Source organism: Copadichromis virginalis, unplaced genomic scaffold (assembly GCF_057382275.1).
Source record: "Copadichromis virginalis isolate Kocher_CV1m ecotype Utaka unplaced genomic scaffold, C_Virginalis_male_GT1.1 unmapped_scaffold_1, whole genome shotgun sequence".
Lineage (NCBI taxonomy): Eukaryota > Metazoa > Chordata > Actinopteri > Cichliformes > Cichlidae > Copadichromis > Copadichromis virginalis.
This window is the reverse complement of record NW_028188589.1, coordinates 3,054,623-3,078,529: the sequence shown is the minus strand read 5'-3', so window position 1 is coordinate 3,078,529 and position 23,907 is coordinate 3,054,623. Positions and strand designations below refer to the sequence as shown.

The 23,907-nt window shown below is 43.5% G+C and overlaps 1 protein-coding gene across 2 annotated transcripts; it reads right to left on the bottom strand.

The window, feature by feature from the left end:
• Positions 1 to 1,010: 1,010 nt before the first annotated feature.
• On the bottom strand, positions 1,011 to 19,162 carry LOC146679554 (protein NLRC3-like). Of its 2 annotated transcripts, XM_085450250.1 has the most exons (8): positions 18,972 to 19,162; positions 17,544 to 17,622; positions 17,196 to 17,382; positions 15,244 to 17,044; positions 14,157 to 14,330; positions 13,710 to 13,883; positions 3,245 to 3,291; positions 1,011 to 3,096 (listed from the first exon to the last, which is right to left on the bottom strand). In XM_085450250.1, the coding sequence occupies exons 1-8, from the start codon at positions 19,088 to 19,090 to the stop codon at positions 2,567 to 2,569; spliced, it is 3,111 nt and encodes a 1,036-aa protein (XP_085306376.1). In that variant the 5' UTR covers positions 19,091 to 19,162; the 3' UTR covers positions 1,011 to 2,566. The 2 variants fall into 2 exon arrangements, with proteins under 2 accessions (XP_085306376.1, XP_085306378.1); XM_085450252.1 differs by lacking the exons at positions 1,011 to 3,096; positions 3,245 to 3,291; positions 13,710 to 13,883; positions 14,157 to 14,330 and adding an exon at positions 18,615 to 18,716 and having other exon boundaries at positions 15,240 to 17,044.
• Positions 19,163 to 23,907: the final 4,745 nt, after the last annotated feature.

The window sequence follows — 23,907 nt, the reverse complement described above, 5'->3', positions numbered from 1 at the left end:
CTGCGTTAACTAGAATACACCACCTCCTCCTCACACCACCTGCTACAGCTCTACTCTTCTATGACTACAGTCATCCACAGCACTGATGTGAGGTCACATGGTTCATATGTAAGGAGCACAGCTGACCTCAGGTCAGTTTAATGACTGTGAGCAGCAGCTGTGTTATTGTCACTGTGACAGGGAGACACTCTCAGACACAGCGCTCATGTCAGCTTGTTCTCATGCAGGAGGATCAGGAGCTCCATGTTTGTCTTTCTGTTTGAATCATGATGTGTTTGTGCCATCAGAGTCTGTCATGAGTACTCAGGGTTTCACAGCAGCTCTTCTGGATGCTGACGAGGACTCCAACCTCATGTTTCACCTCTCTGAGCTTCTGATGTCTGTGAACACTCGTGTTTCTTCTCTGGGCTCATCTGGACAAAAACACCTTTCTGTGTTTGGCTGCAGCCTCATTCTGACTGACAGGAAGTGTGTTATCCATGAGCTGCACTTCTGTGAGGAAGTTTCCTGCTGTGTTTCCTGTCTGTGGACAAACACGAGTGTTCCAGCTGAGGACTTGTTTCCTTCCACCTGTCCATACAGGACATCACGCTGTCTGCAGCTCTGTAAATGCAGCTCCAGGTCCTTCCACGTGCTGCTCTGTATTTGTGCAGTTTGTAGTGTGTCCTGGGAAACGTAGCACACATGGTGTTCTTCTGCTGTTTCCTCCTTTCACTGAGTGTGAAACACTGACGCTGTGCTGTTGTTCACAGAGGGGAGCTGATTCTAGCTGCAGCTGGACTCTGTCATCTAACTGAATGTGTTGGTGCTGATCACGGGGCTCTGAGGGGGGAGCAGCAGGAGGACTCTGGATGCTGACGTCAGTGTATCTGTGGAAGCTCCCACAGCGTGTCTGTCATTCAATATTGTGCTGTATATTGTATCTATGCAAAGATGAACAGACTGTGTGTTCACTGGTCTCTGTGCTGCAGCTCTGATGTCATCATCACTCCCTCCTCCACCCTCAGCAGTCCCAGCATGCTGCTGTGGTGCACCCCACCCTCACTCTACACCTGAGCCACAGACCACACCCTCCACCTCAATATACACCACAGTTTTCTCTGCTGTGGAAATGAGATCAGGAGGAAATCATCATTATTATTATTTAATAAACGCTCACATTAATGTGGGCTTATTTGTTTCATATTAGAAACATTAGTTGAGTGTTTTTAGTATAAAATGGTCAAAGTCCCTCTTTTTGCTCCTCCCCTCACCTGTGGATGGGCGGTGCTGTTACCGTGGTGACAGCTTGGATGTGTTTCAGTCCTGCCTGGTTATCACTGCAGGAATCTTTCACATTTATTACAGGTAATAACTCTGATTTTTCTGTGTATTATGAACCAAATGTATCCTGATACACACAGAGATGGATGAGCAGAGGTTGTTTTTGCAGTTTATGTAGTTACTATGGACTTAATGCATACATATTATTAAAATTAGGGCTTTAACAGTTGTATTGATGTATAGCAACTTGAAATGCTCCCACAAATGGCTCCACAGCATGTAAAAATATAACAAAAGCTCTGGCGGACTTGGTTCTGTGGTCAGTCTTAAAGGGTGAAGTTAAACTCTGTAATCTTCACTGTGTCACAGAGTTCAGTGAGTCCCGTTATTCACAGTATCAATCAGATCATCAGAGAACAGCTGATCAGCAATCAGTGGTGCCAACAGCGCCTCCTGTGGTGAGAGGATGCAATAATGCAATGTAGCATTTTTCCACTCAACACTTGCAGTCATGGAAACTGTCTGTTGGATCTGTGTGACGTTGCTTTCTTGGTTAGAGTTCCTCACAAATGTCCAGATGATTCTTCTAATGAGGCGTCGACCATGTTTGCAGCTCTTTGGAAGAAAACGTCGCCCTTTGCCATCCTTACTTTTCTTTGACTTCTTCAAATGCAGCTGAACTCCAGCTGGTATTTTCTTGGACTTTGCAGCTGTTTCTGGTCATCAGTTCATTCCTGCAAACCTCTGAAGCTGAACAACAATGATGCTGCATTGCTGGCTGATCCCAAAAGGTTGATTCTGTTCATCTGGACGTTTTCAGAAACGTTTGCTCACTGATCAGGTGACTTCTTCAGTCTCAGCTGACTGCAGCTTTACAAGCTTACAAACAGCACATTTGCACAATGACTGAAAGCAGCAGCACCTGATATATATGATACTAATATAATACATATACATATATAATCCATACTAATGATGAAGGAACTGAGCTCACAGTCCATTGTTCATTCAGTGAACTACTCAGTTTATTTTGGGCCTCAGAAATGCTCACTCTGTTTGTACATCACTGTCAGCAATAGACTCATTCTGCTGTGTGGACAGGAACACATGTGACATCACTTCCTGTTTGTTTGTGACTGAAGAAGTTTACAAGGAATCATTTAGAAGAGTTTCAAACATCAACTGATTGAATCCATGAATCTGAAAACGTGTTTGTGAGTGAAAGAGACAGACATGTACAGACTGAACTATCTGTTCAACAGTCAGAGTGTTTCTGTAACAGGAGACACTCTTTACACTCCACTCAGCACAGGGACACTGAGGAACCAGGATAGAAGTAAAACCCAGGATAAAGAGTTTGAGTGAATGTGGTGTTGAAGGTGTGGAGGTGGATCAGAGTGTCAGAGGAGACTCTGTAGAAGGACAGAGTGCCAGCAGGACAGTCCACATACACTGCTGCTCTGTTAGAGACAGAGGAGGAGGAGGAGGAGATGAATGTTTTTATATTATTGTGACAGACAGACTGAGGACCATCATTATAGCAGATCAGACTCCAGGACTGATCATTGTATCCAAACACACAGTCATCACTGTCTCCTTTCCTTCTGATGCTTCTGTAACTCACTGATATATAAACTCTTCCTCTCCACTCGACCTCCCAGTAACAGCGACCAGTCAGACCATTTCTACACAGCAGCTGAGCCCAGTAATCAAATCTGTCTGGATGATCAGGATATGACTGAACCTCCTCCACACGTGTCACCTTCCTGTTGTTGTCAGACAGTTGGAGGTTTGTGTTCACTGTGTTTGTGTCGATTGTGAGTTGACAGGAATCTGATGGAGAGAACAAACACAATCCAGCTGCAGTTATTGATCCATCATCTGTTCATTGATTGACACTTTGATGATGACTCCTGACATGATGAAGATGGTTGAATGTGTGCTGCTTTGTTTTCATGAATCCCATTAAAAACACACTTACACTTCCTCAGACCTGGTCTCAACCATCGGACTCCAGCAGGCTCCACCCTGAAAGGAGGAGGGGGGTCAGAGCAGCACAGTCAGCATGCACACATGGACATTACATGGCTCTCACACACACACTGTTACACACTGAGCTCAAAGCTCGGCTCCACTGTTTTATTCAAAGAAATCTACATTTATTTATCAGCACATTTAAAAACAGCTTGAGCCAAAGTGCTGCACAGAGTAGAGAGAAAATAGGAAACATACACAGTAATGACTATAAAGACTGGTCAGGATTGAAAGCTACAGAGTACAAATGTGTTTCCAACCGGCTTTTAAAAATGTCCAGTGTTGGTGACGACCTGATGTGAAGGGCGACTGTTCCAGAGTTTGGCTGCAGCCATCGATAAAGCTCACCTCTGTTTTTACGTCTAGTTCTGGTCAGAAGCTGCTTATCTGCAGACCTGAGGGCTCCACTTGGATTCTTTTGTTAAAGAGAGATAAGATGGAGCCAATCCATTCACAGATTTAAAGACAACCAGATCTGGAAGTGGATTCTACCACGTACTGGTAACCAGTGGAAAAAGCTGGTGATGGGTCGTCTAGCACAGACCCACCGCTGGAACCAGACAATTGATGAGGGAGAGAACTGTGACAGCGCCGTTCCTTCACTTGACCTCAGTCGCTCTCGTCTGCTCCCTCGTAACACTGCTCTTTATTGAGCTTACATGAATATGCACAAGTTCATTATGACGTCTTACACAGGTATGAACAAAGAGTACCAGTCTGTGCATAGTGTGTGTGTGTGTGTGTGTGTGTGTCTGTGTGTGTGTGTGTGTGTGTGTGTCTGTGTGTGTGTCTGTGTGTGTTCCAGATGTGACCCTGTGACCCCAAAGCTGGTGCTAAGAGTCCAGCGGTCCCCCTAACAAAGGGCTCTTATACTTAACCAGACACAGAGTAGGTGTCCTCCTACACCAGGGGTCTCAAACTCGCGGCCCGTGGGCCAATTGCGGCCCGCAGGACGATAGTTTTTGGCCCCACCTTAATATGAAGATGTAATGTTAGTTTGATAATGTATGACACTTTACAGTGTTGTGGGCGGAGCTGAATTAACCCACCAATCAGGGTGGGATATGGATCTCAGGGGACACCAGCCGGGCTTGATGCAAGCAGGGAAACATTTCTCAATGAGTCAAAGTTCCAGCAGCGTTGCCCTGGAGTGTTTCTTTCTTTCCTGTGCCTGGCTGGCTTCCTCCTTTCTATTGGGCAAACGCCGACATTCGCCCCAGCGCGCTGCGTTCACAACACTTCAAAAAAAGTTGTTTTTTTAAGTTGCTGCCCAGCGGGACATTATACGTATATAGATTTATACACACGTCAGTGGGATTTAAAGTTATTTTTCCACAGAGAGAGATCTCATATTAACTCTCACAGTGATGCGTAGGCGGCGGGATAAAAGAAAAGTCATGAACTCAATGCAGCCCAATTTAGTCTGCAGTCACATAGCGACACCTGTTCATCGGCAACAACAGTCCCCGGTAACCCGGACTAATTATAGGGTCGCACCGTAATTTGTGGCTCCATGTTTTTATTTGCATCACTGCGTTTGCATTGCAGCAAACATGAACATTACATATATTTCAATATAATGTAAAAGCAGTCAAAACAACTAACATCAGAAACAGCTGATGTTATTTGTTATATGTCACGGTGTCGTTTCCGCTTCTTTCTCCTGTAACAACAGCCCGGCGCCGTGAGCAGTCGCCTTTGTTGCGCTCGCTATCCCTGCACTTTCTACCATCTGCAAACGCCACGGTGTTCGTGTCGTCATGAAAGACATGAACATCGAGCGTAAAAACAAAGGAGACTGCTACCGGCTTTTTATCTGCCGATCGCCGTGCTACGGTTGCAAGAAAAAGAAGCAGAAATGACGTTCTCTACGCGTTGAGATGTTCCCCGTCCGTCGGCTAAACGCTTGATTGAAACTTCAATGCGACAGTGACACCAAGTAGAATTATAAATGTCACATAGCCCCAAACATGTCTTTTTCAAAGCCTGCGGTGAAGAGAAAGGTTGGTGATGAGCACCGACAATTTCAGGAAAAGTGGGAAATGCAATATTTCTTTGTTGAGCACAGGGGCACCCCGACCTGTCTTATTTGCACAGAGAAAGTTGCGCTGCACAAGGAATACAATTTGAAACGTCATTACACAACTAGACATGCTGAGCTGGATGCAAAATACCAGGGAGACGAGAGAGCGAACCGGGTTGCCAGTCTTAAAACAGATCTACTGAGGCAGCAAGATTTCTCCAAGAAAGCAACCAAAGAGAATAATGCAGCAGTCGGAGCCACGTGGTTAGTGAGATGATTGCTAAAGCAGGGAAGCCATTCACAGAAGGTGCATTTGTCTAAAAGTGCATATTGCAGGCTGCAAATATAGTCTGTCCGGGAAAGAAAGGTCAGTTTAGCAACATCAGCCTTTCTGCCAACACCGCAGCAGATCGCATTTCTGACCTGTCAAGTGACATTTATGACCAACTGTGTGAGAAAGCCAAATGTTTCAGTGTATACTCAGTCGCTCTTGATGAGACCACAGACATCACCGACACTGCCCAGCTCCCAATGTATGTCCGTGGTGTTGATGACAGTTTTGAAGTGATGGAGGAGCTGCTCACAGTAATTCCAATGCATGGCCAGACCACCGCTCAGCAGATATTTACAAGCTGTGTGATGCCATTGAGAATGTTGGTTTGCCATGGAAGAGGTTTGTTGGAATAACAACAGATGGAGCGCCATCAATGACAGGGAGGAAACATGGACTGGTGGCACAAAACAAACTGGAAGAGGAAGGCGTGGAGGAGGCCATTGCTCTGCACTGCATCATCCATCAGCAGGTCCTTTGCAGCAAATGCCTGAAGTTTGACAATGTGATGTCTATTGTTGTGAAATGCATCAACCAAATCAGATCCAGGGGCTTAAAGCACCGAAGGTTCTGTGCTTTTTTAGAGGAAATGGAGTCAGAATATGGGGATGTGCTCGACTTCACTGAGGTACGTTGGCTCAGCAGGGGAAATGTATTAAAGAGACTTTTTGAGTTGAGAGCAGAAGTGAAGCCTTCATGGAGAAGGATGGAGTTAGTGTTCCTGTGCTAACTCATCCCAAATGGCTCATGGACTCAGCTTTTCTTGTTGATATGACACATGAGCTTAATGTACTGAACAAGACATTACAAGGCCAGGGGCAACTTGTCAGTGCTGCCTATGACAACGTGAGAGCATTCTCCACAAAACTGGCGCTCTGGAAAGCTCAGCTCTCTCAGACAAACCTTTGCCATTTCCCAGCATGCAAGGCACTCGTGGATGCAGGCACACCATTCAGTGCTGACGAGTATGTTGATGTCATTTTGAGGCTACAGGAGGAATTTGATCACAGATTTGCTGACTTCAAGACACACAGAGCCACCTTTCACATTTTTGCGGACCCCTTCTCCTTTGATGTGCAAGATGCCCCTTCTGTGCTTCAAATGGAGCTCATTGAGCTGCAGTGCAACTCTGAACTCAAAGCAACGTTCAGGGAGGTGAGTGGAAAAGCAGACAAGCTTGGACAATTTTTGAGAGACTTGAGCCCTAGTTTCCCTCGGCTTTCCCGAATGTTCAAGCGGACCATGTGCCTTTTTGGTAGCACATACTTGTGCCAAAAGCTCTTCTCCACTTTGAACTTCAATAAGTCCAAGTACAGGTCCAGACTTACGGACGATCATCTTCAAGACATACTGAGGGTCGCAAGTGCTTCCTCCCTCAGGCCAAATCTGGCTCGGCTATGCGAGAGGAAACGCTGCCAGGTCTCTAGCAGCAAGGAGTAGGCAAGAGAAGCCATGTTCAGAAGAACAGTTCATTTTCTACAGTGTTCCATTCATGTTCAGAAGAAGGTTATAGAACTGTTAATACAGACATTTCAATGTAAATACAGCAGATATAGAAGACTGAAAGATACACACAAGTTCACTGACTAAAAATATCTTATTATTATTTTATTTATGTATTACAGATTGATTTATTTTCTTATTAATTCTTAATTTGTTTATTTATTTTTCATATTTTGTTTTAAAAAATAAAAATAAAGAGATTTGAGAAGATTGGAATTTTTTAACCATGCCTTTCTTGTGGAAAACCTAATGCAGCCCAGCCTCACCCAGACTCTGCCTGCAGCGGCCCCCAGCTAAATTGAGTTTGAGACCCCTGTCCTACACCATAAATCAGTAAGAGAGGGTACGACCTCTCTCATGGCCCCAAGTGGTGTGTGCAAGCCAGAGCACTCTGGAAGGCACACAGAGTCTTTACAGACTACTAAGGATCAAACCTCTATCATCATGCAATCGATTATACAACTCTAAGCATATATGAGTAAATATTTCTAAGCATAAATGACAATCAACAATATAAACCTTACAGCTGGTTTTAATAACAGAATTTATTTGTTTCTCAAACGAGAAAGAGCTATCGAGAAACACTCCTAAATCTTTAGTTCTGAACTTTTCCAGTGGGCCAAGGTCAACATTATCTGCTAATGCTAAATAGGCTGCCGTTATTAACTAATGCTAATTTGATGTGAATTAGCATTATGCACTAATGCTAACACTTTTTAACAATGTGAGTAGCTAATGCTAACACTATTTCCCTTAACTTTATAACATTGTGAACGGCTAATGCTAACACTCTTTTCCCTAGCATTACAACATCTGAGCTGCTAATGCTAAGTAGGCCGCCATTAGCACCTACGTCTATCCATCCATCCATCCATTCGCTTCTGCTTATCCTTTTCAGGGTCGCGGGGGGCGCTGGAGCCTATCCCAGCTGTCATAGGGCGAAAGGCGGGGTACACCCTGGACAGGTCGCCAGTCTGTCGCAGGGCTAACACACAGGGACAGACAACCATTCACACTCACATTCACTCGCACATTCACACCTAGTGGCAATTTGGATTATCCAATTAACCTATCCCCACAAGCTGCATGTCTTTGGACGGTGGGAGGAAGCCGGAGTACCCGGAGGGAACCCACGCAAACACGGGGAGAACATGCAAACTCCACACAGAAAGACCCCGGCCTGATGGTGGAATTGAACTCAGGACCTTCTTGCTGTGCGGCAACAGTGCTAACCATCGTGCCACCGTGCTGCCCACCTACGTCTAATTTAAGGCAAATACGCATTAGAACCTAATGCTCATATCGTTTTCCTTTGCTTTATAGCAATGTGAGCAGCTACTGCTAAATAGCATTAGCTAATAACAGCAGTTTAATTTAATGCAAGTTAGCATCATTTGCATTATAACGATGTGAGGAGTTAATGCTAAGTATGCTGCCATTAGTGGCTAATTAGCAGCCTCAACGACTACCGACCAGTTGCTCTAACACCTGTTATAATGAAGTGCTTTGAGAAACTGGTCCAACGTCACATCATGTCCTGCCTGCCACCCACACTCGACCCGCTCCAGTTTGCATACAGAGCTAACAGATCAACTGAAGATGCCATTGCTACAACGCTCCACACCACCACCTGGAAGTGCAGGGCCGTTACGCCAGGCTGCTCTTTGTTGACTTTAGCTCTGCTTTCAATACAATACTCCCGGACAGACTAATAGATAAACTGCTGGAAATTGGACTTCCTTCCACCACCTGCCGCTGGATCAGAGACTTCCTCTCAGACCGTGTACAGAGAGTTAGAGTGGGGCCTCATCTTTCCTCAGCCCTCAGCCTCAACACCGGCTCTCCACAAGGCTGTGTACTGAGTCCCCTACTGTACACTCTGTACACACATGACTGTGTTAGTTCCCACCCAGACAACACAGTCATCAACTTTGCAGATGATACCACTGTGGTGGGGCTCATCTCAGGGGGAGATGAGACTGCATACAGAGCTGAAGTTCAGAGGCTGTCAGATTGGTGTGCAGACAACAACCTGGACCTCAATACCACCAAAACAAAAGAACTGGTAGTTGACTTCAGAAGGAGGAAGTCCGAGCTGCAGCCTGTCAGCATCAACGGGGAGTGCGTGGAAAGGGTCTCCAGTTTCAAGTTTCTGGGTGTGCACATAGACACAGACCTCCAATGGAGCTCTAACACCTCTGCGGTCTTAAAGAAGGCCCAACAGCGTCTCCACTTTCTGAGAATCCTCAGAAAAATGGACCTGAAGAAGGAGCTGCTGACCGTCTTCTACCGCTGCTCCATTGAAAGTGTGCTGACATATTGCATCGGTGTGTGGTTCTCCAGCTGCACCACAGCACACAGAAAGGCACTCCAGAGGGTCATCAACATGGCCCAAAAAATCATTGGACATCCTCTTCCCTCCCTGAAGGACCTGTACAGCACTCGCTGTCTCAAGAGGGCACGCAGCATCCTACGGGACTGCACACACCCAGGACACCGGGTGTTTAAGCTGCTGCCGTCTGGCAGGAGGTTCAGGCTGCTGAGGTCCCGAACAAATAGACTCAAGGACAGCTTCTACAACAGGGCAATAGCCCTGATCAATGTAAATAGCTGACCTGACTGGATACCTCCCTGGACTTTTTAGGGGGAGGTAACAATGTTTAAAACGATAACAATAATATTTATATTTATAACAAGGTGCAATAATAATTAATGTGCAATAATAACAGTGTGCAATACACATACACTTATTCTTCTTTTTTATACTAAGTTAATATACTGTGTTGTGTTGTTTGTTACGTTGTGATGTGTCATATCGTGTCGTGTTGTGTTATATGTAGTGCCGACGTAGGACAGTTTTTCCAATTTCATTGTACTACTGTACTATGTATGACTGTGCAATGACAATAAAGAGTTATCTTATCTTATCTTATCTTAATTCTAATTAGGGGTGAATAATTATTACAAGCTAATGCTAATATCGTTTTCTCTTCCCTTTTAACAATGTGAGCAGCTAGTGCTAGGTAGGCTGAAGCTAGCAGCTAATGCTAAAGCTAAAGATAATTTGATGTGAATTAGCATTACATTAGTGAGGAGTTAATGCTAAGTAGACTGCCATTAGCAGGTAATGCTAATTTAAGGTTAATAGGAATTGGCATCTAATGCTAATACCATATTTTCTTGCTTTAACCCTTTAAAACTGCTCAGAGTGGGCACACTCCGTTTTGCGCAACTATTTTTAAATCCCGGTAGCACTGTAATCACGTGAGCTAGCGCAATATTTTTTTTTGCATATGAAACCTGAGGAGTTGTATTTACATCTTATGCCATCAGCTTGTCCTAGGTTACAGTTTCCTTCCACATATGCTTAGGACTCATATTGCACTGCTGGAAATAGTTTATTTTGATGCATATGCTGTTATTTTGCAAATTTGCAGTATAATATTTATTTTCGTTTTTCCTGCAGTATATAAAAATTGGTGTATTTCAAAAATAAAACTATGAAGGCACTCAAAATAAATTTCCTGAGGTGGGAAACTATTTTGTGCAACTTTTTTGTATTTACAGTTTTGAGGGATAAGCCTTTTAAATTTCTCTAACTAGAAATATATGTTAAAAAAACAAAAACGATTTTCAATTTTTTTGTAGTTTATTGCACTTTTTTGCAATTCATGTAATTACTATGCACTTAATACATACATATTATTAAAATTTAGGCTGTAATGGTTGTATTGATGTATAGCAACTTGAAATGCTCCCAAAAATGGCTCTACAGCATGTAAAAATATAATATAAGCTCTGGCGGACTTGGTTCTATGGTAGGTCTTAAAGGGTTAAATCAATATCAGTAGCTAATCCGATTGCTCAGTCTGATGTCAGGTGAAGTCATTTTTATGCATTTAAGAGCTGTGTTGAATTCAACATTACAAACTGAACATTAGAACTATCCTCTTCTCCAGGATTTTCCTGATTTAACATTTCAATATGACATTTCCAGCGCTTTGTTTTCTCTGCTCACAGACAAAACAGATACACGCATGTATATACAGCCCACGTCCAGCTCTGCATGCACTCCTGCTCCATTTCTATAGAGAATAAACAACATAACACAATCATTCTCCATTGTTTTCAACTCAACCAGCTGCATTTAATGAAGGAGTTTGAATTTACTTTACAACAGCTGCTGTTGTTTCCTGTCTGCATTCATGTTCTTAACTGTACTCCACACATTCTGAACTGGTGTACCGTAATTGTCGGGCTATAAGCCGCTACTTTTTGCACAAGCTTTGAGCCCTGCGGCTTTTAGTCAGGTGCGGCTTTTCTATGGATTGTCCATGAGCGGATTTGTTTTGTTTGTTCCGCTGTTGTACGGCACTACGTTGCCTGGCGGAAGGATCGGGGTTCAAGAGTGGTATGTTGGTCACATGTCCATCCGTCAGGCAACGTAGTGCAGTACGAGGTAGCGCGAAAAACAAACTTCAAAGTAGCGCTACCCGTTCAGCTGGAGGCCTGGATGATGAGCGGCGATAAACTTGCAAAAAGCAAGTTATGCCCAACTCCACCATTGGATTCTGACAGCGTGGAAAAGTGTGAAAACATCCACGATCACCAACAGATTTCGAAGGGCTGAATGCTGCATGATGGAGAGGAGGACACCGCCACGGCCCTTCTGAGGGTGTTCGACTCTGACACTGACAACGAGGATTTCTTTGGTTTTGAAAGTGACAACGAAAGAAAGAAGCTGAGAGTGGATGACGAAGCCACCCTGAGCCTGTTTGTTTCCGACACTGGAGAAGAGGACTTTGGTGGTTTTAGTGCGCAGGAAGATGGTGGTGAATGACTGACTTTTCTTCTTGTTAAAGCCGTGTCACTGCACCTGAGCCTAAAAGGTAGTCCGAATCAATTGTTCTGGTGTGCTGTAGGTTATTGTTATGTACTACATTTGTTACTCATTTATGAAGCACAGTACATGTTTTGTACTTGTAATTACCGCTACTTGTACATATACCTAAAAAGTTATGCAAATATGTACCCATAACTTGTTTTTCAAAATATTAATAAAAGGGGTGTGTCTCCAAACAGCCATCTCTTTCCTGACAATTCGCTTTGTGCATATTCTCTTACATATGATAAGTCAACATTGAAACACCTGCGGCTTTTAGTCAGGTGCGGCTAATGTATGTACAAAACAGGATTTTCCCCTGATTTTAGCTTGTGCGGCTAATATTCAGGTGCGCTCTGTAGTCTGGGAAATACGGTAGTTCTTCCTAAAGTACTGCAGTATTCCTGCCAGTACATCCTTTTAGTTTTCCTAACTGTTTCCTCTGATGCTCGTTGCTATTCTTTCCTCAATGCAAATTCATGCTAAGCTCCTTCATATCCATCCCTGTTTCTAAACCTGTAATAATTGCTTTAATGTGTCTTTGGCCTAATTATGAGTCTGTCCATATGTTTGTAGTTCCCCACTTGCTTTGGTTTCTTAGCTCTGATTCTCTCAAATTTATCCTTGAAATCATTTACTGGCATCTCTCCCTCTCACTCCCACTATCCCCAGAACACCAGAGTATTCATCTCCTGGTTTATCCTATGGCCTCTTTGCATTTTCTCCAATCATCCCTGTTTCTAGAGTCTCACCCCATCTGCAGGCAGTCCAAGAGAAACTGCCTCTGCCATTTTCTTCTTCTTAATCTTTGATTTTTCTCTTCACTTTCTCCATTGGGTCTTCTTAGACGCACTTTCCAGAAAGCAGCAACATTTTTTGTGCCCCATTTTTCAAATTGTGCATCTTACTTCAGCTTAATGTGTTTCCTGTTTTGTTTTTACACAGGTCATGTAAAAGAAATCCTACCAGAGACTCGACAAAGCTGAACTGAAAGACAGCACAGGCAATAAATCAGAGCAGCACAGAACTTAAGCTCATGGTCCATAGAAGCTGGGCTCTACAGGTGTACCAGGACAAGCTTAGTGTAAGTCCCTCGAAAAAGTTTCACTTGTGCTGTTTCGGTGTAAATTACTGGTTTGTTTGAACAATTTCATCAGCTGAACCATAAATACTCCAAAACAATTTCTTTGTGACTCAGTGTGATTTTTCATTTTGTAATATTAGCATGTCAAACTCTACATTCTCTACACAGATGAGAAATGAAGTGTATTTAATAATAAAAGTTATCTCTCAGAGACAAAGTTAGTGTCTCATTCAGGTCTGTATCTGAGTAGCCTCAGACACATGCAGTGCTCATATTTTCTGTTTTGTGTGTCACTCAGACCTCTTCCTGACAGGGGCAGCAATTTCATTTAAAGTCCCATTCACTGATACAGGCTGCTGGAGCTCCAACCAGGAGGGTACACACATGATCCAGGGAAAAAAATTATATATGGTCTCTTAGATAAATATTAAGAGGTCCTGTGTTTTACTAAAAAATCAAAGTAGTAAAACACAGGACCTTTGGGTTAGATATAAGGTGATTTGACAAATCATGTCTGTTGTAAATGAGTAAGCCATTTATCGACCTGACTCAGGTTTTAAATCATCATCAGAAAAGACTGAATCCTGACCTGAGAATTCCAAGTGTACACTTTGGACTCTCCACTGCAGAAAATAGAAGCTTCAGTCCTGAATCCTGCAGGTTGTTGTTACCCAGATCCAGCTCTGTCAGACGGGAGGACTGGGAGCTCAGGACTGAGGACAGAGCTTCACAGCTTCTGTCTGACAGGTTACAGCCACTCAGTCTGAAGAAAGGATGACAAGAAGACATGAAACACTTGTGTTAAAGTATATTCATGGTGCCATGAGGAGCTACTACATTTACAATATTTCAACACTGTTTCAGGACATGCTGGAATCCTTATTGCCTCATGTTACAAAAGACAAATGTGGCAGTTTAGTGTGATTTGGATGGATTCATTAAAAAAACAAAACATAAACACTGTTAATTTTTTCCAAATGAAATTGATTAAATGATGTTAATTGATGAAAAAAAAATCGATATTGCTTGATCTGACCTCAGCGTTTCCAGTTTGCTGTATTGACTCTTCATCCCAGCAGACAGAAGCTTCACTCCTGAATCCTGCAGGTTGTTGTTACCCAGGTCCAGCTCTGTCAGATGGGAGGACTGGGAGCTCAGGACTGAGGACAGAGCTTCACAGCTTCTGTCTGACAGGTTACAGCCACTCAGTCTGAAATCAAGGTGGAAGGGAGACAAGATCAACCAAACAAATCAGAGCTTTATTGCTTTTTTGTTGTTTTTAAGCAGAAATCAGTGAGGTGCTGGTAGATTCTGTTCTTTTGGTTTATTACCCAACAACACACACATACACTAATATTTGTGACTTTTGTAATAGTAGCATTTACAATGCAAAGCAACAGCGATCACAGATTGAAGGGGCCTGAATAAAACTACAATGCAGTGATTTTTAAGATGACCTGTTCTTCCAATTTCCAACAACAGATTTCTCCAACCTTACAGTTAAAAATAATTCTTTATCTCATACTGAATCTTGGTGCACCTCCCCCCAGTTTATTAAAATGGAGTGGTACTGAAGTTGCTGTAAGTGATGTGTGATGCCACTGATTTCCTTCCTGATCCAATACAAAGTAAAATTCAGGCTGGTATCTGCGATACTGATGAAAACTATTCCTTCAGAATCAATACAAGACATCATAAGAAAATATGATGTTTTGTATAACATAAAAAGCCTGAATTTTAAAATATTCAGTTAATAATCAAAAACAGATGTGACTGAAAATAATAAAACTGAGAAACATTTTATGGCCATTCGATCCTTTTACAACCATTGCAAGAGCTTGGTTGGCATAGCCGGCAATACGTTGGATAGTAATAAGTCCGGTGGGTGATGGGCTCCACCAGGGCTGCCCTTTGTCACCGATTCTGTTCATAAATTTTATGTTTAAAGGCTGTATCAAAAGTTCATTCAAGTTACAATATTGTGGTCAAAAGTTCTCCTTTTTTCTTTTATACTATACAACTACGCTGTCTCATGGTTTTAGGACATGGATCTGTCATGGAAGAAATCTATGACCACTTTTAATCAACATTTTAAAAATAAACATGATCACAGATTTACTCACAGAGCTTTGTTGGAGGCTTTGACCACTGGCAGCAGCCTCAGAAGAGCCTCCTCTGAAGCAGAGTATTTCTTCAGGTCAAACACATCCAGATCTTCTTCTGATGACAGTAAGATGAAGACCAGAGCTGACCACTGAGCAGGAGACAGTTCACCTGTGGAGAGACTTCCTGATCTCAGGGACTGTTGGATCTCCTCCACTAGAGAACGATCATCCAGTTCATTCAGACAGTGGATCAGATTGATGCTTTTCTCTGCAGACAGATTCTCACTGAGCTTCTTCTTGATGTACTGGACTGTTTTCTTATTGTACTGTGAGCTGCTTCCTGTCTGTGTCAGCAGACCTCGTAGGAGAGTCTGATTGGTCTGCAGTGAAAGACCCAGGAGGAAGCGGAGGAACAAGTCCAGGTGTCCATTTGGACTCTGTAAGGCCTTGTCCACAGCACTCTGGTGGAGAGATTGAAGTTTTGGTTTGTTAAATAATTTAGATTTCTTGGAGGTTGTTTGTTTGTCTTCCAGCAGATTGAGTCCAGAGTTGATGAAGGTCAGATGGACATGAAGAGCAGCCAGAAACTCCTGAACACTCAGATGGATGAAGCAGAACACCTTGTCCTGGTACAGTCCGCTCTCCTCTTTAAAGATCTGTGTGAACACTCCTGAGTACACTGAGGCTGCTCTGATATCGATGCCACACTCTGTCAGGTCTGATTCATAGAAGATCAGGTTTCCTTTCTGCAGCTGATCAAAAGCCAGTTTTCCCAGAGACTCCATCATCTTCCTGCTCTCTGGACTCCAGTGTGGATCTGTCTCAGTTCCTCCATCATACTTGACCTTCTTCACTTTGGCCTGAACCACCAGGAAGTGGATGTACATCTCAGTCAGGGTCTTGGGCAGCTGTCCTCCCTCTCTGGTTTCCAGCACATCCTCCAGAACTGTAGCAGTGATCCAGCAGAAGACTGGGATGTGACACATGATGTGGAGGCTTCGTGATGTCTTGATGTGGGAGATGATCCTGCTGGCCTGCTCCTCATCTCTGAATCTCTTCCTGAAGTACTCCTCCTTCTGTGGGTCAGTGAACCCTCTGACCTCTGTCACCATGCCGACACAGTCAGGAGGGATCTGATTGGCTGCTGCAGGTCGTGTGGTTATCCAGAGGCGAGCAGAGGGAAGCAGTTTCCCCCTGATGAGGTTTATCAGCAGCACATCCACTGAGGTGGACTTTCTAGGGTCAGTTAGGATTGTAGTTTTGTGGAAGTCCAGAGGAAGTCGACACTCATCCAGACCATCAAAGATGAACACAACCTGGAAGTCTTCAAAGCTGCAGATTCCTGCTTCTTTGGTTTCAGTAAAGAAGTGATGAACAAGTCCCACCAAGCTGAACTTTTCCTCTTTCAGCACATTCAGCTCTCTGAAAGTGAATGGAAATATGAACTGGATGTCCTGGTTGGCTTTGTCTTCAGCCCAGTCCAGGCTGTATTTCTGTGTTAAGACTGTTTTCCCAATGCCAGCCACTCCCTTTGTCAGCACTGTTCTGATTGGTTCATCTCTTCCAGGTGAGGCTTTAAAGATGTCTTCTTGTCTGATGGTTGTTTCTGGTCTGTCTGGTTTCCTGGATGCTGTTTCAATCTGTCTGACCTCATGTTCATCATTGACCTCTGCAGTCCCTCCCTCTGTGATGTAGAGCTCTGTGTAGATCTGATTCAGGAGGGTTGGGTTTCCTGCTTTAGCGATGCCCTCAAACACACACTGGAACTTCTTCTTCAGCTTAGACTTAAGTTTACGATGACAAACTGCAGCTTGAAGTTCTGAATAATAATAATAAAAATGCAACTTTAACAATCATATTTTACAAAATGCTGATGACAATTTCTGACCCACTGAGAAATGACCGAACACACTGGTGTCACAAGTCTCTCATTTATCCAGCAGCTTAAATCTTTAGATAAATCCTCTTACTGCTCTGCAGACGGTCAGCCAGCTCCTCCTGCTTCATTCTCCTCAGGAAGTCCACTGTGATCTTCACAAATGCCTCTCTGCTGCTGCTCCTCTGACTCTCTAAGCATTCTGGGTAATCTGGACTCAGAACCTTCTGGATCTTCTTCAGCTCGTTCTTCACAAAAGTGATGATGTTGTCCTCCAGCAGCTGGAACAGAATATTTATGAATGAGCCAATCAGACTGAAATCATGGAGCCAAACATCAGATCCATGTTGGACACACTGACGATCCACTGGTCTACAAAGAGCAGCATGGAGATGACTGTGAACAGAACAGATGTAACAGTAGTTGTTGTACATGTACAGACCATAAATATGGAGTCCAGCTGTGTTTGATGCTGCTGGGCAGACTGACCACTGGGAACCTCTGAGCTCTGCTGGTCCACTCTGTGGAGGAACCATGAAGGATTAGATCAACACAGGATAAAGATCCAGGAGTTTCTGCTCAAATAACTTCATCTGAATCAAGTCTGTCAAGTTTTAAACTCTCAGATTGTGAACATATCAGTAATTTTCAGTCTGTTTTCATGGACGTCCTTTCAGTGGTGATGTCAGGGATGATTTTGAAGAAGCTCATCAAACTGAACCATCAGCAGATCACTGCTCCAAAACCAGAACATGATCCGAGTCTCCCTCCACCACCAGAACACCAGCTTTACTAACGTGGTAGATCAGTGTAGTACAGATCAATAACTGATGAGTCATTTGATCAAAATCACTGAGTGCTTCACGTCTGACCCTCTGATGCTTCTGTAGACATTTTGCATATTTAATGAATGTCTGACAGTTTTACATTCATTCTATGAACACAGTGGAAATGTTGTGTTATAGTCTCCATGTTGTTTCCAGCATCATAAATTCTTAAGTTCAGAAAATTTGATTCTTTCTTCACAGCTGAAAAACAACAACATTTATTCTCTATTGAAATCTGCATCGTCCACTCCAAAGGTCACAATCTGAAGGTAACATCTGGTTTTGTTCCCTGTGGTTAACTCTGAGCATCAGTATGGTGGGATTTATCCACTACATCCACACCACTGTGGTTCAGTGTTGTCCTGATGGAGTAACAGCAGCCAGTATGATCCAGGCTTTAGCTGCTGGGTCTCTGTGTGACCTCTCAGACTGTTTAACAGATCAGACACAAAGAGAATCAGAGCAGCTCTGTTCTTTAAAGACAAACATGAACCCACTCAGGTCACACTTTCCCCACAGATATGAGCATCACTGTCCTCAAACAGCAAATGACCAAGTCGAACATTTGGATCTTTTCTCTTTCATTGTTTTCTTTTTAATGAATCTTTGTAACAATCTGAGGATGTTTCAGGTCATATTTATCCAGGAAACACAAACATGTAAAGGAGTCATCACAGCTCTCTGACCTCGTTGCTCCAGGTTCACCACTGAAGTATGGATTTCGACGTTTGGACCGGTCACTCCTCACAGACGGACAGCTGGACCCTGCAGACTGTGACCTCTGACCTCTGCAGACACAAACATGATTGAAGCAGCTGTGATCACACAGACTGCAGATAATGCAGCTGTTTCCTGTCAGTAACATCCTCTTAGATTAGAGTTCAGCTTTTTACAGGAAAACTGGACAAAACTGATTTTTGTTACAAACTCATTTTCATTTCCTCTCAGCTCACAAACACAGTCAGACAATCAACCAGAGTCAACACTGATTATAATGTCAGTGCAGAATTATTTCTGTTACTCAGTGAGTTCAGCTCTCTGACCTCGTTGCTCCAGGTTCACCACTGAAGGCTGGAGGTTGACCTTTGGACCGGTCACTCCTCACAGACGGACAGCTGGACCCTGCAGACTCTGCTCTGTCCTCCTCTTCCTCCATCATCATCTTCAGTCAGTCTGAGAGGTAAACCACAAACACTCAGTGAGTTCACATTAACAGGAGGAACTGAGTTACAGTCGCTGACCTCTGACCTGTCATGTGACCTAGAAACCAGGTCAATATGTCTGTAGGTTCAGTCATCCAGGTCATGTGATCTAAGGAGCTTGGAGAGAAAAGAGACGTCTTTAAGTTTCTGGAAGACGTTTCATCTGAGAAGCTTCTTCAGCTCTAAAACCAAACGGTGGAGAGTCCCAGATATTTAAACCTGAGAGGGAAAGAAAGCATGTCGCTGACCCACCACTGATGTTATTTCAAGGAGGAAACTGAGAGCCTTTGCACCAGGAGCACAAACATCAGCTCCAGCAATGATCCACTGATGTGTTTTTATTCCATGTATGAATGTTGTTATTGACAGAGATGACGTTTGTGTGTCAGTGATGCAGTGACTGTTGTTGTTACCTGTACAGGCTGGTTAGACTCTATGAAACAGATCATACAGATCTCTGCATGTTAGAAGAGACTATTAAAGGTCATGAATGAGACAAAGGCAGGGAGGCGTCCTTTACAGCTAAACAGCAGAGTGAGAGAACAGCCAGCACCTCTACATTTATCACATTATACAGCACATGTATGATACTGACAGGGATGAGAAGAATTTAGTGATTCTGATCCCATCATTGATATTACTTATTGATTCTCAGTAGCTCTGCTCTGACAGTCACCACCATCACTGAGCAGCATATCAAAGACATTTGTGCACATTAACTGCATGTTGTGGCTCAAATGTTTGTGCATGTTGGAGGCATTTCCTCTTTGTTGTGATCAGTGTTGCTCATTACTCAAAACAGTCATTATTACACATATTACACAGAACACTTTAATTAAAAGTAATGGAGTACGTTACTTCATTACTCCTCATAACATTACTTTGATGTTAAAATGAACAAATGAGCATGTAACAACATAAAGCTGAGGTACAGCCCCACACACCAACACAGATCCTGATGAGGTCACGTGATGTTTCTCTGAGTGTTTATGAACACAAATCAAAGATGAAACAGCACAAAGACACTTCAAAGTGATTCTACTGTAGAAACATGAACAGGTAGAAACCTGCAGCCTGACTGCTCATCACTTTGTTACCTGTTCAAGTTCAGCAGCAGCAGCTCACTTTATCACGGTGCCGGTCTGGGGTCAGTGTTTACTCAGCTTTAACTAGTGATGTGACGTTCTGTATCGAGGCTTCGAAGCGTGTGTCGAGTAATGGAGGGGGCGTTTCCGCGAAGCGCGTATCGAGGCTTGCTTCATTTATGGGAGGAGCTGAAAATGATGACGTCCGAAGCCTCGCTGCCCGGCTGTACCACGTGACTGGTTCAGGAAGCGGTTCGAACTTTGCCGCGAGCTATGACAGCGATATAAACCCCTCAGACAAAATGTGGGCGTTTGATGGAGAGTTGCGGTTAGTGAGAGTTAGAGACAGTTTAGAAAAAAAAAATCGCCTACGACCTGCCACAGTGGAGAAACTGTTTCTTTTTAACAAAAACCAATGATGTGTCCCCTAAACACTAATCACTGTCCTTGCCTCAATGTTACAAAAGCACAACCACTGTCCACACCTCACTTCACAGTATATGATCATTTCCATTTTAGGCATTTCCAAATAATCATGTTCCATACTGCCAGTATAAATATACAGTACACTGCATCACTACAATATACATGTTTTACACACTCCTTTTGTTGTTGACATTTACAGGCTGTGTGCAAAAAGGCCACACTCTTCAAATTCATGCCAACTAATATTTTTACGTCCAGTAGGTGTCCTACTAGAGCAAATGAAGCTTCAAGAAGCTTCGCGTTGGGGTGAACCAATTGGATGAAAAGCTTCAGTGCTTCATGAGGCTTCATCTGCCCATCACTAGCTTTAACCTCACTCTGGGTTCTTGGCTAGCCTAGCTTTAGCTTAGTGTTAGCATGCTGTGTGCTAGCTTAGCGTCAGAGCTCTGCAGGTGTCTCGTGTGTAAACATTAATCACAGTGACAGTAAAGGAGGTAAAGGGCTGTGACGTCATCACGTACGCTGCGTCCTCTGTGGGCTCTGAGTGAACTCAAAGTACAAACTACAAGTACACAAACACGAACGTAGCTCAGAGTGGCGGACACACTCGGCCTCGTTGGTCCAGCTGTGAGTCCGTTACCGTGAACTATGGAGCGGCAGATTTGTGCTGAACTAAGCTGCACACAGCTGATGTTAGCCAGGAAACATTACACACTGACTTTAATGGAGAGACCGGAAATACAAACACACACAGTTTGTTGTGTGAAGAAATCAAACACGAGCTGAACAAACAGTAAAGTTCCTAAAGACAAACTGTTAAAGGAGGAAACAAAGCAAACTTACAGTTTCTTCACACACCAACAACAAGCTCCACTCCACACCTGGGGCCCGTTCTTCGTACGTCGCTTACTACATCCAAGATCAAATGACACATCCAAGATCAAATCATCGCGCTAACTCTGAGCTCGCTATTCCGGTTCCCCGAACACACCTGTTGTTGACGATTAGTATAGCTGGATGAAGTAATGTGAGATCACTGGGTGGCCCAACAGGGGCTACGCATCGATAGTAGAAACATTGATCGGCAACCCTTTGATTGGTCGGCGAAAATGTCGAAGGAGCGCGCTCGGTATTCTTCGGCAGCAGAGCCAGAACTCTTGAGTGAGGGATTTTAGGAGTTTCAGAGTCTAATTAAAACGCAAGGGAACACTGCAAAGGCTGCAAAAGCAAGGAGAGAGGGCTGGCAGGAAGTTGCTGACAAATCAAACTCGTAAGTAATTTAATAATAACAATAATAATGGAGTGGGTTTATATATAGCGCTTTTCAAGGCACCCAAAGCGCATGACAATACCACTATTCAGTCACTTTATTATTTAGCCTATTTATAGATTTATTATATTACACTATATTATCCAATATTATATTACATTATATTATATTGTCATATTATATCCCCTTTCACATTAGAGCCACAACAGGACCCACTAGAACATGGGAACAAGTAAAAGTGAAATATAAGAATATTCTACAGAATGGTAATATTTATCTCTTATATTGCTTTTCGTCTCTTGGACAGAGACCCTGAAATAATCTGTTTGTTTGTTTATAACAGCAACCAAGAAAAGGGGCAGCGCAAAAAAAGACAGGTGGTGGTCCTGCACCCCCTCGTCAACAAGTTGGTTAAGTAAATAATACCCTCACGGGAAAATCGATATCTCTCTATGAGCACACTGTCGCGCTGAGCTAAAGGATCCTGTCTGTCCCGCAATATACGCTGGATTCTGAGGACTCTCCTTATCAATCTTGCACCTTCCGCAATGGGTGGCTCGCGTATACGGACAGGACATGGCTGCGACAGGCTTCCCAAATCCACCTTCGCTTTTATAGCCGTGGTCTCCCATCTTGATTACACGAAGTAAATTGCAATTACTACTCTGAAATCTGAATTACATCTGTAATAATCACATACATGTAATAGAATGTTAATAGTACATTTCCCTTTTTTAGGAAATGACCTGTATGTATCTGTGTGACATCAATAAAAGGATCAAGTGCTGCATTATCTTTAGTTACATTGATGTTATTTATTTATGGTACAACAGTGGTAAAATATCGCTGTTGCTTTCGTATACATGAAGCGGAAATACCTGAGTGGCCGCGATCTAATCCTGTTTACATAAAGTAAACCTGCTCCCGAGCAGGTTTACGCTTACGGCTCTGTTGCTATGACAGCAAGTCCCGGATGGGCTTCGAAGAACCGAACGATCCAGGATCACGCGAAATCGTCAACAGTCAAATCCGGCTAACTTACTTAGCGAGGTACGAAGAACGGGCCCCTGGACACTAAACACGGACACACAGGTGAGCTGCTTCCTGGAAGGAGGCGGGGCTCCACCTGAAACTCAGCACAGGTGGGAGGGGCTCAGCTCTGTGTGTGCTGATGTGTTAACTTTAAAAATATGCCGTCTGACTGCTCAGACTGAGTCAGAGTAAAGTTCACATGCTGACGTGTGGAGACATGAAACCTTGTTGTAGCTGCAGGTGTGAACACACTGATCCCAGATCAGCTCTGCTGTATTTGTAACATGAACATTTCTGCTGCAAAGCTTCAAATGTTCAGCATGTTTCTCTGTTTCCAGTCTATAGATCCAGTCACACTTTCTACCTTCACCTGTGCAGTAAAGACTGAGAGCAGAGCTGAAACAAAGCGTCCAATCAGTGAGCAGCATCAACACCTGAGCTTCATTCAGACTCTGTTATTGAAGATGTTGTTGGTACAAAGTTCACCTGCTGCTCACATGAATCCATGAAAGATTTATTTCACTGAATGTTTCTTCAAAGCTCATTTCAACCTGTTGAAGTCATGAATGAAAGTGCAGACTGAGAGTGGATCACATGATGTTTGAGGTGTGTCATGTGACATGTTCAGTATTGTCACACATGTCTAGATTGTCCCTGATATCATAACTGCTCAAACACTGATGATTATATTTGAAGCATTATTCCTGATGGCAGCAAAGTTTGAATGGAGCTCTCTGTCTGTGCTGATTTGTCGCCCTCTGGAGGTCAAAGCACAAACTGCATGATGTCACTGTAACCACCACAGAGACAGGAAGTGTTTTTATGACTGAAACACTGAAATGATGCTAACGGCTGTCGTTAGGCTCACTGACAGCAGTGCTGATGTGTTCATGTCAAACACTGGCTCAGGTCAGACTCCTTCATCCTTCTCCAGCGTGAGGCCGCCCTCAGACCCACAGGAGCC

Excerpts from the sequence above, each read along its gene's own strand:
- LOC146679554 (XM_085450250.1), bottom strand. The coding sequence starts at position 19,090 with ATGATGATGGAGGAAGAGGAGGACAGAGCAGAGTCTGCAGGGTCCAGC. Across the intron at positions 13,884-14,156 it reads AGCAAACTGGAAACGCTGAG|ACTGAGTGGCTGTAACCTGT; the intron begins GTCAGATCAAGC and ends TCCTTTCTTCAG. Across the intron at positions 3,097-3,244 it reads GAGACCAGGTCTGAGGAAGT|ATTCCTGTCAACTCACAATC; the intron begins GTAAGTGTGTTT and ends TCTCTCCATCAG.